This window comes from Amia ocellicauda, chromosome 6 (genome assembly GCF_036373705.1).
Source record: "Amia ocellicauda isolate fAmiCal2 chromosome 6, fAmiCal2.hap1, whole genome shotgun sequence".
Classification (NCBI taxonomy): domain Eukaryota; kingdom Metazoa; phylum Chordata; class Actinopteri; order Amiiformes; family Amiidae; genus Amia; species Amia ocellicauda.
The window spans coordinates 46,691,679-46,709,961 of record NC_089855.1 but is presented as its reverse complement, the minus strand read 5'-3'; the positions used below and the strand labels follow the sequence as shown (position 1 = coordinate 46,709,961).

Here is an 18,283-nt window from a genome sequence, read left to right as displayed (position 1 = left end):
TTTCTTTCTGTCGCTCAGACGGACACGGTCCGCTGCGGTTCAGGAGCTTCATTTCTGTGCGCTCTGATACAAACATGAATTAAAATGGTATTCGCCAGCAAGGCTGTTTGGGGTTGAAAGAGATCAGTCCACCCTCACGAATTTGGTTCAGGTCCTACCGGCTCATAAATGAAGCGCGTGAAGCACATTGAACGCGAGCCGCGCGGCGCATGTGCGGAGCGTCAACACTGAGCTGCGGAAAGAAACAACATACTAAATAAATGACTCATTTTAATCGATTACCTCAATCGATAATCTGATTTGACATCTAGGTTTCGTTCCCCTTTGTTAAGACTGAATACAAATGACATACATTTCCAGTGTTGGACGTGGTTTTCTCTAAGCTAAAACCGAGGAACAGTGAAAATACCTCGATTGTTTAAATAAAATGTTGGATTAAAACCTCAAATCAATCTCTCGTGAAAGTAGATACATACTTGAATGAATATATATATAAAGTATCTACTTTCAAGTGTACTTAAGTATATATATATATATATATATATATATATATATATATACACAATTACTGTTTGAATGGGAATCATTTTATAGCAGTATGTTTTGATATTTTTGATAAGAGTATTTTTTCTTCCACTATTCATAACTTCTGACTACTTTTTACACAACTGTCTCTATCTGCATGCCAGAGTGCGTGTAGTGTACAGTTTCTGTGTCTGTCTCTATTGAACAAGAAACACCTGTTCCCTTCTTGCCACACCAGTTACAGCACATTCACCTTGACTGGCACACTGATAGACAGAGGGAGGGAGAGAGATACAGTACAGTAGCCTTGACACACACACACACACACACACACACACAGATACAGTACAGTAGCCTTGACTGACACACACACACACACACAGATACAGTACAGTAGCCTTGACACACACACACACACACACACACAGATACAGTACAGTAGCCTTGACTGACACACACACAGATACAGTACAGTAGCCTTGACTGACACACACACACACACACACACACACACACAGATACAGTACAGTAGCCTTGACTGACACACACACACACACACAGATACAGTACAGTAGCCTTGACACACACACACACACACACACAGATACAGTACAGTAGCCTTGACTGACACACACACAGATACAGTACAGTAGCCTTGACACACACACACACAGATACAGTACAGTAGCCTTGACTGACACACACACAGATACAGTACAGTAGCCTTGACTGACACACACACACAGATACAGTACAGTAGCCTTGACACACACACACACACAGATACAGTACAGTAGCCTTGACACACACACACACAGATACAGTACAGTAGCCTTGACTGACACACACACACACACAGATACAGTACAGTAGCCTTGACTGACACACACACACAGATACAGTACAGTAGCCTTGACTGACACACACACACACACAGATACAGTACAGTAGCCTTGACTGACACACACACACACACAGATACAGTACAGTAGCCTTGACTGACACACACACAGATACAGTACAGCAGCCTTGACACACACACACACACACAGATACAGTACAGTAGCCTTGACTGACACACACAGATACAGTACAGTAGCCTTGACACACACACACAGATACAGTACAGTAGCCTTGACTGACACACACACAGATACAGTACAGTAGCCTTGACACACACACACACAGATACAGTACAGTAACCTAGACACACACAGTTGGCACCAGTAGACAACTGGACCGGTTTTCTGTTGTGGAGTAAGACGGAGACACTTATAAAACAGACATATGTCCTACAGCTGCCTTGACTGAAAGCTATTACTACTGTACAGATATATTGACAGACAGAGAGAGGGAGCTTTCCTTGGTGTAGAATATGGAATGTAGACAATGATACACTGAATCAGAGAGATAAAGTTTATCAGACAGAAACCTTGACCCAAGACATATAGCGAGTTACCATAGCAAGCCTGAAGGTTGTGTGTGGTGTGTAGTGTGGTTTGAGAAGGGTAAACTGCAGAACCACAGCAAGATACCCTGTTAAACTCCATAGGAATCTTCCAGAAGGGTGGCTATAGCAGTAGCTAGTAGGAATAATAATAATTATAATAATAATAGTTATAGTGGAAATAGCCCTCAAGACTAATTAAGCGATTGTTGCATCATATCTCCTTTAATATGTAAATATGAACACAATAAGGAAATGACAAAGTGTGCAGGACAAAAAGTGTAATTCAGTATTAAACGGTGTCATACTTGATCAAACAATGTCTTACAGTACTGACATACTGTACTGTAAGCCACTATATGGTACTGTACAATATTATTATAACATTATATTGTGCTGAACTCTACTACACAATAATGCCACAACACCAGCTAGGACAGTCTTGAGCAGCACTGTGTGTTGTCACACACAGGCTGGCAGCGTATCAGTGAATCAGTGCCTCACAAAACTGTACAGGAGAAAGGCGTGTCCTAGGTGATGGGTGTGTAATAGAAGGCAGGTCAGCCTCATCTTTGGCACATATAGTTAAACTGCTAATTATGTTAACACTACACCTTTGCTCTGTGTGCCTGCAGTGTGAATAGACACTAGACCCAGGGCGTGTAGCGTCAGTCACAGTACTCTTCTGTCTGAACTGATGTGGGACAGTGGCCTGTCTACATGTCCATAATATTGCACTTGCACAATTGTTGTACCAAGATCGTGTAAGCCATGTATTATTAATTTTTTTTAAATTGGGGGGGGGGGTCCTATATAACAATTAAAATGAACTGATCTCTGAGAATCTGTACTGTACTGCAAAGGAAAGCAACTGAATTCATACTGCGGTTGGTATTTCATAGGTCTCTTTATTCCCGTTTGACGCAGGGAAACACAATGAACCCAGAAAGAGTCAGAAAGTTCTACATTTGTATACAGTAATAGTCCCTCCCCTCCTCCAGAAAGATATCACTGGTAAAGAATTACAAATCAGCCCATTTTTTATCCCACTCTAAAACCGACCTTTAAAAAACAAAATAAGAACAATTAAATAGCAAAAACAATTACATTGTGGCTGCTCTCAGAACACAAGATAACAAAAAAACAAAACAGAATAACAACAACAACAATAATAATAATAACAGTCACAGACACATTGACAGAAAAAAAAACAAAGCAAAATTAAAGTCACTGAGACAGAGCTACCATGATAAAGCACAGAGAAGTGAGACGTCTAGACTAATTCCCTCAGAGAATACAGTGTCTAACACCGGCTCTATATACAGTCATATACAAACACTGGCTGCCTGTGTACAAAATAGGTCTCTTTATGGAATGGGTGTGGAATAGCACTGTACTGTATGAAACCAATCGAGTGTGACAGCACTGTGCTATAGTATTGCCAAAGTCTGCTGTACTGCCCTGCACTGCAGCCAGCATCCTGCACTAGAGCTAGTCAACTGCACTGAACTCTACTGCAGTGTCACCCCTGTACTGTAAGGTCACCTATATTTGGAGACAGCCCTGTATTGAGCCACAGCCATTCCGCACTACACTGGGCTGTGGCTCACTTCTTTATTTAACTGCAGCCACTCATTCGCTGTATTTTACTGTGACCGGTCTGTATGGCTTTGAGCTGCAGGTACAGTGTTGTTTCAGGCCATGTATTACTGTACCGCACTAGGAACGCGGTGCTGGAGTTCGAGTTTATTGGTATTGCACTATTGCCAAGTAATAAAACTATATTTTCACCTAGTACATAGAATTTGGACTGTGGTGTCTGTGAGTGGACTGAGACCGTACTACACTGCTGTCAGTACTGGTCTGTAAACTGTGCAGAATCACAGACTGCTGCTCTGTGCTGTAGCCAGACCGTATGGCGTTGTGCAACAGGCTGAGAGGACAGTACGGCACTGCAGTGACTGACTGATGCTGGAGGGAAAGATGTGGTTCAGTACGTGACTGAGGCCTGTTGACTCCGAACTGCCCTGTGCTGCAGCCACCGCTTGGACTCGTTCCTGCTGATCCATGTGGTTTTATTAAGATCTCAGAAAGCTGCCCTTTCAGTTGTGTCCCAGTGTGATCGTCCCACTGACAGGCCGACACATAAAAACACACACACACACACACACACACAAAGAATTAGACAGTGTCCCCCAGTAACTCACCCTGACACACACACTGTGAGTGAGTGTGTGTGTGTGTGTGTGTGTGTGTGTGTGTGTGTGTGTGTGTGTGTGTGTGTGTGTCAGTGCGTCTGTGTGTCAGTGTGTGCGTCACACTGAGCGTCAGGTGCAGTGTGGTGCAGTTCTGCAGTCTGGACACTAGGAGGCAGCGATGGTGGTGCCCCCGCCCAGCCGTAGCAGGATGTGCTGGCAGTCCTGCAGGGGGCGCCGCTCCCCCGCCCTCTCCAGGGTGCGCTGCGCTTCGGCCAGCAGGCGGGCACGGTGCCCAGGTGGGGGCAGCAGGGGCAGGGGCAGGTGGCGGCAGGCAAGCAGAATGGCCTGGGCTCTCTCCCTCTCCCCCAGCACACACTCCCCCTCTCCTGCACCGAGAGGGTGGGGAGAGAGGGGTTAGAAACAGTGTTAAACTGAGTTATATACCTTGTCATTAACTGTGTCTTAAATACAGTGTCCAGTGAGTTACAAACTTCATACGTTCTAGAGGTCTGTTTGTAAGTGGAAAATGTCGAGAAATGCTGTATATTCTTCATGTCTTAGATGTGAATGACACAGCATCTTCTTGCGGCTTCTTTTATAAAAAGGCTTTTGTCTTTTCGTTGTCTATGACACTTGAGAGCATCCTGCACAGCTGCCAACTGCAGCAGAGCTTTCATTATTTGCGTCCTGTACCTCAAAACAACTAGTGCTTTTCTACCCAACTGAAGCCTGGAGTGGAGCCTAGGGCGTCCCTGCCCCCCCAGCAAGCCCTCTGTCCCAGTGACAGCCTAACTATGCACCCACTGATTGGCTACATGTCTGGGTTTCCCCAGAACAGAAAGAGAACTGCTAGGGCTTTGTTCATATCCTCGAAAGATCGTAAGTTGAAAGTGTAAGTTAGGGACCCACTGTATAGTGTGTGCAGTGTTATAAACTGTGTATATTACAGATAATATATATTTACAGTGTTATAGACAGTTAATGCAGTATATAGACTGTGTGCAGTGTGTGCAGTATATAGACAGTGTGTGCAGTGTACTGGCGGGGCTGTACCTGTCTTGCTGCCCTGGGGGCTCCTTCTGCGCAGGCTGTGCTCCAGGAGCTGGTGGGTGCGGGTGGGGCTGGCCCCCGCCATCAGCCTCACCGATGTCTCATGGAGGAACAGCTGAGCACACGGATGGACAGACAGACACAGAGAGAGAGAGTCACAGACAGACACAGATAGATAAAGAGACCAAGAGACAAGCATTAGCAAGAGTCAGCAAGACAGCAAGAGTCCGAACATGAATCTTCAATAGATAAGGACAGATTCTAAATGCTGTTTCTATTACTATTATCTACTACTACCACCATCAGCAGGACTATAATAATAATAACAAAAGCAATAATAACAATAATAATAATCAGACCTTGTGCTGGGCCTGCCTGTAGCTCTGTCCCAGTCTGCGCAGGGAGCTCAGATCTCGCTGGAAACCGGCCAATTGGGACCCAGAGGCGGGGCCTGGCTCCCCACTTGCCCCGCCACCACGCTGCCACAGGCTGGTCCTCAGGGTCAGCAAGAGGTCACACACCAAGAGCTCCACTCCCTGTGACAGCAACACAAGTAGAGGGAGAGATGGCAATAATGCACAGCAGGGCTCCGATACAAAACGATCCTGAACGCCCCTCCTGTACTGACTGTGTGTTGGCAGCTGTGTACAGAGACAGGGTCCATACAGTGTGTCTAGTGACTGGCAGGAGGTCTATACTCTGCAGTTGAGTGTATAGTGGGAGTGTGGGGGCTGTGTGGGGCCTGTGCAGCTGGCGGGAGTCTCTGTACTGCACTGCAGACACATTGCACGTGTGCTGCAAGATCATGCAATGCAACTACAATGCACCACAGCCACCCCCTGGGAGCGCCCACGCACAGCCCCCGAGTAAGGAGAGTGTGCAGTGTGTGCGGAGTGCGTAAAGTGAGTAGAGTGTGTAGACTGAATAGAGTGTGGGGCGTGTGTGTGTAGAGTAAGTTTATTTGTTTTTTATTTTTTCCTTTTTAATTGTTTCTTTATTTTGTTCAATGCATTCTCAGTTATTTTCAATGTATTTGACCCTTTTGTTGGTGGGCAGTTTTTGCTTTTATCACGTTTGTTTTGTTGTTTTGGGCACGTTTTTTTTAAGTTAATTGTTTTGTTCCTTGTTAAATCACAGATTTAATTTTTTTTTTAAGTGATTTTAAGGATTGATTTTAAAGATTTTAATCATAAGTATTAAAAAAATTGAATTGTTTTATTAACGTAAATGTAAAATACTAAATCAAATAAACAGTAAGTGTACTCAGTGCAGTACCTTGTTGATGCCTGCCCGGCTCTCGGTTGGTGGCAGGTTGATGCCGCCCCATAGGTGGCCGCTGGCCCGGTCGCAGTGTGCCAGGCAGGCGGGCACGGCCTCGCCCCTCGGGGTGCCCACGCTGAGCTGCACTGCCCGGCACAGTGCCAGCACCGCCCTGGGCAAGGGGTGACTGCAACACACAGAGAGACAGACCCGGACAGACACGTCAATACAGAGAGACACTCCTAACATGGAAAGATGAATACAGACCCTATTACAGGCCCCAGACACACTCCTAATATTGACAGAGATGCAGACGAACAGACAGGCGGACAAAGGGACAGAGAGGGCCAGACGGACTCACTCCAGGCTCTGCAGAGTCTTGGGCATGCGTTCCACCTCAGCCAGCAGTGACTTCACCATTGCATCATCGCCCTGCAGCCAATGAACAGCAGCCTTCAGGACCGACGCCCACCACCTGCAGACAGGGTCTCCTACTGAGCAGAGCAGGGTGAGAGAGTGAGACGCACATCACTTCATTAACACAGACAGACAGAGAGACAGAGCGCACTGTTTGTGTTCAGTATCTTACCTGGGGACGGGGGCTGGCTGGCCTGGACAGGGAAGGGGGGAGAGGGGGAAGGGGGCTCCTCTGTGCAGCTGTTCAACAACTGCAGATACTCCAGGGCACCAGAGAACTCCCTGAGAGAGAGAGATTTTATCTTTTAGCCCAAGGGCTTGTCTTAAATGAGTACTTACGTTTTGTTTTAACATACAAATAAAGCAGCAAAAGCTGGGCTGTCAGTACCGTGGGGGTCAGTAGTAGTATAGCAGTACAGCAAAAGGAAGAGAGACAGCGCCTTACCCAGAATCCTCCCTGCGGCTGTCGGGTGCAGACTCGGGTTCGATCAGAGAGTGGACGGCTCTCTCCAGCAGCTTCTCACAGAAGCCACGGTGCAGCTGGGCGATCGGGTCCGCTGGGGGACAGATGGACAGGTCAGTGTGTCATTGTGTGTGTGGTTTATGTGCAGTGTATGGTTAATGTGCAGGGTGTGGTTTATGTGTCGTTACCTGGGTCTCTCTGAGAGGTGTAGAATCCCTCTTGGGCTCCTGACTTCACTGACCAATCACAGCCCAGAAAGAACTGCCTGCCCAATGGGGTGAAGAGCCAGCGCAGCCAATCGGGGAGCAGCCTGGGCTCTGACTGACAGGCCACTGTCTCCGCACAGCTGAGCAGGTAACCCTGAGAGAGAGAGCATTAGCACTACACTAAGAGATCCAGCTTCACAGAGACTCAGCTAGAGAGGGACAGAGAGAGAGAGAGAGAGAGATACAGAGACACAGAGATACCCTTGGACACAGAGACACTCACCGGCAGGCAGCGCATTCTATGCCCCAGGGCGACACGCAGGGCGATGGCGGCGGTGACGTAGACCTCAGCCTGCATGGTGGGGGGCACCCTGTCCTGGGCACTCTCACACAGGTTCACTGCACTGAGCGCCAGGCTCACCCCCCACACACTGCCCCGTGCACCCAGCTTACCTGCAGAGAGAGGGGGATTAATAATGTACATAAATATTAACTTCTGGACACTACAGTCCATTAACACTGACTGTCTGACTGGACACTACAGCACATTAACACTGACTGACTGACTGACTGGACACTACAGCACATTAACACTGACTGACTAGACACTACAGCACATTAACACTGACTGACTAGACACTACAGTCCATTAACACTGACTGACTAGACACTACAGTCCATTAACACTGACTGACTGACTGACTGGACACTACAGCACATTAACACTGACTGACTGGACACTACAGGGAGAGAGAGGGACAGAGACAGAGAAAAACAGAAAGAGAAAGAGAGGGGGGACAGAGGGAGGGAGAACTGACTGCTCTCTCCACACCTGTGAGCTGCAGCTGGTTCAGCCTGTGATAGACCAGTGCTGCATCCCTGGCGCTGGTCTTGGACTCCTCCTCCTCCTCGCGCCGGCCTCCAATCAGGCGCAGCAGCCAGCGCATGGGGGCGGGCCTGTGCAGGCAGTAGCGAATGACATTCCAGGAGAGGGAGCAGGCCAGGTCAGTGTTGGTGGAGGGGAGTGCCCTGGACAGGACTGACAGGCAGGTCTGCAAATTAGCCACCGCCGCCGGATAGTCACCCTGAGAACGAGAGAGGGGGAGAGGGAGAGGTTACACACACAGTGACACAGAGAGAGACAAGAGATGGCCATATTTACAGAGAAGATGGACAGTCCTCGTACCCGCGCCAGCTCCATGTCGGCCTGCTTCCTGTGCCTCCAGAAGGAGACGGACTTGGGGGAGTGGAGGGGGGTGACGGGCTCCCACAGGTACAGCAGCCGCACGCACCCCCACAGCGCCCCCACCCCGCTGAGCACCCACACACACAGCACAGGCAGCACCCCCCACAGCCAGCCTGCACACAGAGGAGGGGCAGATATTATAATTTACACAGACTCACTTCAATTATACTTATTCACAGTCAGTGTACACTGACTGACTGACACACTGACTGACTGACACACTTATCCGTTGTGTCCATGTTATATACAGTGAGGGAAAAAAGTATTTGATCCCCTGCTGATTTTGTACGTTTGCCCACTGACAAAGAAATGATCAGTCTATAATTTTAATGGTAGGTGTATTTTAACAGTGAGAGACAGAATAACAACAAAAAGTCCAGAAAAACGCATTTCAAAAAAGTTATACATTGATTTGCATGTTAATGAGGGAAATAAGTATTTGATCCCCTATCAATCAGCAAGATTTCTGGCTCCCAGGTGTCTTTTATACAGGTAACGAGCTGAGATTAGGAGCACTCTCTTAAAGGGACTCTCCTAATCTCAGCTCATTGCCTGTATAAAAGACACCTGTCCACAGAAGCAATCAATCAATCAGATTCCAAACTCTCCACCATGGCCAAGACCAAAGAGCTGTCCAAGGATGTCAGGGACAAGATTGTAGACCTACACAAGGCTGGAATGGGCTACAAGACCATCGCCAACAGCTTGGTGAGAAGGTGACAACAGTTGGTGCGATTATTTGCAAATGGAAGAAACACAAAATAACTGTCAGTCTCCCTCGCTCTGGGGCTCCATGCAAGATCTCACCTCGTGGAGTTTCAATGATCATGAGAACGGTGAGGAATCAGCCCAGAACTACACGGGAGGATCTTGTTAATGATCTCAAGGCAGCTGGGACCATAGTCACCAAGAAAACAATTGGTAACACACTATGCCGTGAAGGACTGAAATCCTGCAGTGCCCGCAAGGTCCCCCTGCTCAAGAAAGCACATGTACAGGCCCGTCTGAAGTTTGCCAATGAACATCTGAATGATTCAGAGGAGAACTGGGTGAAAGTGTTGTGATCAGATGAGACCAAAATCAAGCTCTTTGGCATCAACTCAACTCGCCGTGTTTGGAGGAGGAGGAATGACCCCAAGAACACCATCCCCATCGTCAAACATGGAGGTGGAAACATTATGCTTTGGGGGTGTTTTTCTGCTAAGGGGACAGGACAACTGCACTGCATCAAAGGGACGATGGACGGGGCCATGTACCGTCAAATCTTGGGTGAGAACCTCCTTTCCTCAGCCAGGGCATTGAAAATGGGTCGTGGATGGGTATTCCAGCATGACAGTGACCCAAAACACACAGCCAAGGCAACAAAGGAGTGGCTCAAGAAGAAGCACATTAAGGTCCTGGAGTGGCCTAGCCAGTCTCCAGACCTTAATCCCATAGAAAATCTGTGGAAGGAGCTGAAGGTTCAAGTTGCCAAACGTCAGCCTCGAAACCTTAATGACTTGGAGAGGATCTGCAAAGAGGAGTGGGACAAAATCCCTCCTGAGATGTGTGCAAACCTGATGGCCAACTACAAGAAACGTCTGACCTCTGTGATTGCCAACAAGGGTTTTGCCACCAAGGGGTCAAATACTTATTTCCCTCATTAACATGCAAATCAATGTATAACTTTTTTGAAATGCGTTTTTCTGGATTTTTTTGTTGTTATTCTGTCTCTCACTGTTAAAATACACCTACCATTAAAATTATAGACTGATAATTTCTTTGTCAGTGGGCAAACATACAAAATCAGCAGGGGATCAAATACTTTTTTCCCCTCACTGTAGATACAGATACATACTGGATTCCCTCATAATAAAATATAAAAATCAGTATGATAATGAACATCTCAGTCATAACATCAATATCTTCATCAATATCAGGGTCATGAGCAATATGATCCCAGTCTGTGTGCCGCTGCAATGGGACTCACCCAGGTTCTGGGGGCTGTTCTGCAGGCCCAGCATGGTTCTGGCCGGCCCGTGCCCCGGCGCCCCCTCCATTCCGCCCTCAAACCCGGGGCCCAGCAGCGAGGGCAGGGGGTTGAGGGAGAGGCAGAGGAAGGTGAGAGCGCACAGAAGCACACGAGAGCGGTCCAGCACCCCCAGGGAGGCGGGGGAGTTCGGCTCACTCTTCACCTGGGGGAGAGAGAGAGGGGTTAATACAGACAGTGTGTGCCAAAACTGCTTCAATGGTGTGTAGTTAGAGCATATTAATAGTGTGGTAAGCCTGTAGTAAGCCAGTTACAGTGCCACAGTGTGTAAGAATATAGTTACACTATGACTGCACTAGCGCAATGTGATGTGCAGTACCGGTCCTGTGTCCAGCAGGGGGCTCCCCGGCTCGGAGTCGATGGAGTAAGGGGAGAACTCCCCTGCAGAGCCCGAGTCAGAGGCCGGTGGTGACATCATCACCAGCTCCGCCTTCATCTCCACATCCTCACACACGCTCACGTCGGTGACTCGGCACTCTGCAGCAGAGGGAGAGACAGAGACATTATGAGTGAAGTACAGGAGACAACTGACAGATTTATTTTCGGGGGGTGGGGCAGAGAGACACCGAGCTTCTGTTGTACACTGCAGCACAGCCACTGCCAGCTCGTTATCCAATTAGCTCACTGAAGAGACAGGGGCACTGATTAACTAATTTAATTGTCTGCAACCCTGCCGCATCCCCCTCCTTCACTCTGTCTCAGCACTGGAGACCTGGAGACAGACTGTGGAGAAAGTGTGAGTGTGTGTCTATCAGTGTGCGTCTGTGAAACTCAGGACAAACTCACTGTTCTTCTGGTTGCCCATCTTGAGCGCCAGGTTCTCCTGCCTCAGCTTGTGGTTGACCTGTTGCAGGTACTTGATGTAGTCGATGGCCTTCCTCAGCACCCCAGACTTGTGCATCTACACAATACAACACACACAGTTACACTCAGCTGTAGACACGGACACAGGCACAGTAATTGCCCCCCCCTATCTCTCTCTTTGGCATCTCGGCCCCACTAAGCAAGCCAGCCTGTCCTATTGTTACGCTGCTCTCCCTGTCTCTCCCCCACTCACCTTGGCGTCATTGCCCATCACCAGGTCCTTCAGCTCGATGATCTTGTCGTTGATGGAGGAGCGGTATCTCTTCTCGATGATGTTGTGGGTGGTCCTCCTCTCCCCTTCCTTCAGCCCCCCGCACCCCATGCCCATATCTGGGCACTGCCCTGCTCTGGCCCCGCCCCCACCTGGTGACCCACTCGACGACAGCTGCTTGATGGGCACCTTGTCCCCGCCCATCATCACAGGCAGAGTGGTCAGGATGTTGCCGCCCATCAGAGTCTGAAAGAGGGGGGAGAGAAAGAGAGAGAGGGGGTCAATAGAGACAACACTAGACAGTCAGTGTATCAGTCAGTCCGTCAGTGTCCGTCAGTCAGCGTGTCAGTGTTTCAGTTAGTCAGTGTGTACAGCAGCAGTTCTGGTACTGGTACTGGCTCCGTGTATACCGGGACCTGCAGGGCGGTGGTCTGGAGGGGGGTGGTGAGGGTGGTGATGCTGCCTGGGTTGACATGGGTTGGCATGGTGGACAGAACCTGGGTCCCATCGGGCTTCAGAGTGGTCAGAACCAGGGAGTCCGTCTTAATGATCTGGGGCTGGTGGACCAGCACCTGCACAGCACACACACAGACAAAAACACCACAACACAGTCAAGAGAGTCTCACGCACGCACGCACGCACACACGCACTCAGCTACAGAATGTCAGTCACACACACAAATAAAACACTCAATATTCTAATAACAACCTACATGTAAACGTTTGAATATTTCTACCTTCACCTGCAAACATCTGAAGCATGCAAATCATCAGATGGTACAGGTGTAACAATTACACTTAATGGACATTCATATTCTTAATTATGAATTTTTCTATTCACAATATTCCTGTGTACTGTGATGCTTTGAGTGCATTACGGGACAAACGTCCGGCAAAGTGTAAACAACCAGCGGAGAATGCTGTTTTAACATTACACAATGTAGCACACAAACAACTTTAAAACAAGACAACATTACTCTCCCTCACCCCTCTACCATCGAAGGACGGGAAGATTATTTGAAACAGGGTCTTTTTTTTTTTTGGATAAAAAATTAAGAACTTTTATTTGAAAAATGGTCAATTCCATGTATTCTGGTGACATGTTCTCAGTGACCAGAAATACACGCAACATATTTTATTATTGGTGATAAGACAGTCCTGTCTATGTCTTGAGTATATTTCATCCCAAAGAATCGGATGACAGTGAGACTCAAAGAGACTGAGAGACAGTTGTTTGCTTGTCTTGTTCAACTGTTGGTAGACGATGGCATGTCAACCAAGGTGGACAAGAACAGACGTTTTTAAGGGTGTCTGATCAAAGCACTGTTGACTTCACCATATGATCAGTTTAGCCTGGTTGTGTTGGCAGTCACAAACAATGTTGCACTTTTAAATTCACTAGATCTAGAGACACTTTGTGCTAGCGTTAAGCTTTATCCACACAGAAAAACAGGTCAGTAGAGCAAACAACGGTTAAACCAAATACTTGACCAGCTAGGAAACTGGTAGCAAACAACACGAAATACACTTGTCGGAAGCTTTGTCCATAAGACCAAACGCACAAATCTCCCTCGGAATATTGTGGATAGGCTTGTGAGGTTTATATAAGGCCTTTAAACTACAGCCTCTCTCTAAAACACAGCCCTGTCAGGGTCCTGAAGCTCCCCCTGGTGGCGCTGGGAGGTCCTGAGGTACCTGCTGGACCTGCTGTGGCATGGCCTGGACTGCCGGGGACGCCAGCGTCTGGATGGTCTGGGCGCCTGTCTGGGTCAGCACTCTCTGGTGCTGGATGGTCATCGGCTGGACCTGCGGTGATGTCACGATGCTCTGCACCTGTGGTTGGAGGACTGGGTAGAAAAAGGGGAGGGAGAACTTAGCTGAAAAGAAAAAAAAAAAAAAAAAATCAAAGGAAAGTGGAAGCCCTCAACTTGGAACGTAGTGCCCTTCTCACTCTCTCCCTCTCTCCCTCCCTCACTACTTCCTTCTTCCTCTCTCTCTCTGACAGCTGGATCCCTCACCTTGGAAGCCGGTGGTGGGGCTCTGGTGGTAGATGACCGGGTGCTGGATGATGCGAGACTGGGAGGAGCTGGTGAAACTGGGAGCAAACATCACTGTCTGGGTCTGTGACTGGCTCTGCACTGGGAGCGACTGGGTCTGTACTGTGAGGGTCTGCGTTTGGACCGGGAGGGTCTGCGTTTGAAGTGGGAATGTTTGGGTCTGTATTGGGAGGGTCTGGTTCTGTATGGCGAGAGTCTGGGTCTGTACTGGGAGAGTCTGGGTCTGCTGGATCTGCTGCACTGTCTGCACCGCCTGCGGCCTGGGCTGCAGGAAGGGGGCACTGCGGATCTGAGTTTGGGGCTGGGAGATGATCTGGATGGGGGTCTGTGGGGGAGTGAGGGGGAGGGCCGGGGGGGACTGGGCCTGGGGGAGATGGGGAGCCAGCTGGGACTGGGGGGGCGCTGTTCCATTCTGGAATATGGGACTGGACTGGGGGGCAGGGGCAGAGGCTGGGGTCGGGGCAGGGGCTGGGGTCGGGGCAGGGGCTGGGGCCGGGGCAGGGTTGGAGGTTTGGGGGTTGTGTTGGCTCTGTGTTGGGGTTTGGGGGATGGACTGACGGAAGCCACCCCCGCCCAACTGGTCTTCGAAGAGGTCCGGGAAATCGCCCACTTGGTTACTGACGAACTGTAGCATCTCTGTGTGGAGAAAGAGAGGGAGGGAGGGAGGGAGGGAGGGAGGGAGGGGGAGAGATGGAAAGGAAGATGTGGGTGGAGAGAGAGAGTCAACAAATGTCTTCGGTGTTCAACTTCCTTATTGACACCTGACTCCTTCAGAAACAGTAAAAATACATACTAAGACAATAAACCACCACACCATCCAAGTGTGTGTGTGTGTGTGTGTGTCTGACTGAGGCTGAAGTGGGGGATCATCGAAAGGGAGAGAAGGAGGGGAGTGACTGGGGCAACAGCTCTAATCCCATTATTCTATATGAGATTAAACGCACTGTTACGCAAGCACTGCTCTGCTGGGCTCAGCGACCCCGCCTGTCGGCAAAAGCCTGGTCTTGGCAATGGCAGTGGACACCAGTCATGTCAGTGCTGTCAGCCAGGTCCCAGTGCAACAGCTCAGGGCTGGCACAGGCTTCCTAACTGCACTGGTGCAAAATAACCGCCCCCTCGGCTATCTGTCTGTCACAGAGAGCCCCAGCTCTGAACTGGAGAGCGACAGTACAGTACAGTACAGTACAGTCTGGAGCTCTACGGTACCACAGGGTACTCAGTGTGTGCTGTACTGTAATGTAGTCAGTGTAGACTGGCAACACCCCCTCCACTCCCCCCGTGCTGGTCTGCACACCACCCTACAGCACAACACAGGTCTCCTGTTTCACTCGGCCTCTGACTGTGTGTGTGTGTGTGTGTGTGTGTGTGTGTGTGTCTGTCTGTCTGGCTGTGTGTCTCTGTATGTCTGGGAGTACAGGTGGGCATTTGTCTGGAATAATTTTCTATTTTATGGAAGGAAAAACAAGTTCATAAATAAGCAAACATACATTAAACAGAATTAACACCCACCTATCTACCTAACTGAAATCTGTGCAGTACTTTAGCAATTGTACTGCACTGCGATTTCATATTGTGGACATAAACATAGGATTTTGTTTATCTTGAATAAACTGAAAACACACACAGTAATGGGGATTCACTTCTGTGTTTTTTCGCTTCAGAGATGTCATAAAAAACAACTCCCTCGATTCAGGGAAGTTTGGATATTAATAACCCCCTCGCTATAACGTGTTATCTCAGTTTACTTTCCGATTAACTGACGCTGGTAATAACGGGACACCCCTGCACTATATGCAGTCAGAGCTGCTGGATTAGCGGGTTAAACTGCTGTCACGCCAATCAATGGAGTGTTCACTGGGAAATCTCCAGTGACGTCATGCGCTCACTATACCTCACTATTAAAACAGCAGCGGCGCTACACCCTGGCTGCGCACTGACACATTACACACTCACTACACACTCACTACACACACCGCCGCGCGGCCGGCCACTACGAGCTGCTAACACAGTAACACAATAACATACTAACACAGCAACTGTGTTAGTATGTTATTGTGTTACTGTGTTATTGCGTTACTGTGTTACTGTGTTAGTGCGTTACTGTGTTAGTGTGTTTCTGAGCTGCTCACTGCTGTGTGCAGTTGTGATCCAGTGTCACTTCTCTCCTGCACCTCGATTTCTCACACTTTCACTGCGTTTATAATGAGACTGTGTTACGCGAGTTCGTTTAAAGAGACATCGGCCAAATCCAGAACATACACAATACTTTTTAACACACTTTAAAATAAATAAGACAACATATCCGATAATAAACACAGATCAGATAATAAGATATAAACAATAATACATGTTTTAAATTAAGAAATACGCTAATGTTAGTCACTAGACAATGTAATTATGACACAACCCTACACAAATATATTACAATGTAATATTATTATTATTATTATTATAAATCACGAATTTACATGCAGACGAAGTTACTGACGAAGTCTACACGTGTGTTGACAGACAGACGGAAGCTCTGTAACTCATCACACCCCGGTGTCTAGGAAGCGAGAGACGCGCCGGTAATGACACACTGCCGCCCCGCACCCCGGCGCCCCCCGGGCGGAGCTCAGGCTCAGAGCCGCTCACCGTCGATGTCGCCCAGGGTGAACTCGTCCCCCAGCTCGGACAGGGTCGGGTCCATGCTTTCCATCGCCGGCAAGAACTCCGCTTCCATTCTCCGCGATGTCGGACCCGGCGGACGGGGTCGGAAACACCCCGGGATCCCCGAGCTCAGCTCAGAGGAGCGGTTGTGTCTCCCGCTCACGATGGTTTAAATGCACACGACGTCACTGTGTTTAAGCACAAAACGAGGTTATAATATTTGTTTTCCCAGCGACAGGCGAGCTGTCAGGCAGGCGAGAAACATCTGAGAGCCACCGGCCTCCATCTTGCTTTCCACAATGACGTCATTTACAAACAGTGGCCGGCCGGCCCAGCTGGGCTCCTGATTGGCGGAGCCGCGGCTGTTGTTGTCATGAGACCAGGCGGTTCCGGCCAATCAGGCCGCTGCGAAGGCCGTGGTCTGATAGTACGTCAGCGATCAGACGCTCCGGCCTGTTTTGCATTGACTCCGCCCACCCTCCACAGCGCTGCATTATTCATGAGCTGTTGCGAGGCGCCGCCTCTACCCGCGGACGCACAGCGGAGCTGCGTTAATTATTCATGAGCAAGGTCGTCCTTATCCTTTATTTACGAGCTACAGGAGATATTTAAGTTCACACATTTTAACTTTACTTAAAAAAATGTTTGTAAGCTGTGGTGAAATTTACCCTGCAAGTCAATATATCTCGGTTTGTACACACGGAGAATTAGCTTGTGTTACTACGCCTGTGCATTTCGCAGTTTGTTATTGATAAGTTAAAGAAAAAAATACAGTTACATTGTATTTCAGCCGACTGGGCACAAACAGAAATATCTCACACTCAGAAGCAAAACGTGTTTCTATAGCCACGATAAGAGTAACAGCAATGGCAGTGGTAGCTGTAGGAGCCAATGCAGTGCAACAGACACGCAATGCAAACAGTGATCCTCTCTGTGGACCATTGTCCACTACAGGAGTTGCATGATTTTTTATTGTCATTCATAAATCCACCAATTTAATTCAACTGTCTCTGCTATTTAGAAACAAAAAATACCATCACTGGGGAGGCAATGCATCTGCCCTTTTAATCTGTGTCTACAGTGAGGGGAAAAAAGTATTTGATCCCCTGCTGATTTTGTACGTTTGCCCACTGACAAAGAAATGATCAGTCTATAATTTTAATGGTAGGTGTATTTTAACAGTGAGAGACAGAATAACAACAAAAAATCCAGAAAAACGTTATACATTGATTTGCATGTTAATGGGGGAAATAAGTATTTGATCCCCTATCAATCAGCAAGATTTCTGGCTCCCAGGTGTCTTTTATACAGGTAACGAGCTGAGATTAGGAGCACTCTGTTAAAGGGACTCTCCTAATCTCAGCTCGTTACCTGTATAAAAGACACCTGTCCACAGAAGCAATCAATCAATCAGATTCCAAACGCTCCACCATGGCCAAGACCAAAGAGCTGTCCAAGGATGTCAGGGACAAGATTGTAGACCTACACAAGGCTGGAATGGGCTACAAGACCATCGCCAAGCAGCTTGGTGAGAAGGTGACAACAGTTGGTGCGATTATTTGCAAATGGAAGAAACACAAAATAACTGTCAGTCTCCCTCGGTCTGGGGCTCCATGCAAGATCTCACCTCGTGGAGTTTCAATGATCATGAGAACGGTG

The 18,283-nt window shown here is 48.3% G+C and overlaps 1 protein-coding gene across 4 annotated transcripts; it reads right to left on the bottom strand.

The window, feature by feature from the left end:
• Positions 1-2,860: 2,860 nt before the first annotated feature.
• On the bottom strand, positions 2,861-16,949 carry srebf2 (sterol regulatory element binding transcription factor 2). Of its 4 annotated transcripts, none has more exons than XM_066707301.1 (19): positions 16,610-16,949; positions 13,934-14,608; positions 13,611-13,792; positions 12,327-12,488; positions 11,899-12,162; positions 11,628-11,742; positions 11,161-11,318; positions 10,782-10,986; positions 8,753-8,925; positions 8,399-8,651; positions 7,850-8,019; positions 7,549-7,720; positions 7,343-7,454; positions 7,070-7,179; positions 6,842-6,974; positions 6,496-6,667; positions 5,580-5,756; positions 5,224-5,335; positions 2,861-4,556 (listed from the first exon to the last, which is right to left on the bottom strand). In XM_066707301.1, the coding sequence occupies exons 1-19, from the start codon at positions 16,695-16,697 to the stop codon at positions 4,336-4,338; spliced, it is 3,654 nt and encodes a 1,217-aa protein (XP_066563398.1). In that variant the 5' UTR covers positions 16,698-16,949; the 3' UTR covers positions 2,861-4,335. The 4 variants fall into 4 exon arrangements, with proteins under 4 accessions (XP_066563398.1, XP_066563399.1, XP_066563400.1 ...); XM_066707302.1 differs by having other exon boundaries at positions 6,842-6,971; XM_066707303.1 differs by having other exon boundaries at positions 12,333-12,488.
• Positions 16,950-18,283: the final 1,334 nt, after the last annotated feature.

Bases quoted from the DNA above. Each gene is read 5' to 3' on its own strand.
- srebf2 (XM_066707301.1), bottom strand. From the start codon at position 16,697: ATGGAAGCGGAGTTCTTGCCGGCGATGGAAAGCATGGACCCGACCCTG. The intron at 11,743-11,898 runs GTGAGTGGGGGA...TGTATTGTGTAG, and splicing joins TGATGGGCAATGACGCCAAG to ATGCACAAGTCTGGGGTGCT. The intron at 10,987-11,160 runs GTACTGCACATC...TCTCTCCCCCAG, and splicing joins CCCTGCTGGACACAGGACCG to GTGAAGAGTGAGCCGAACTC.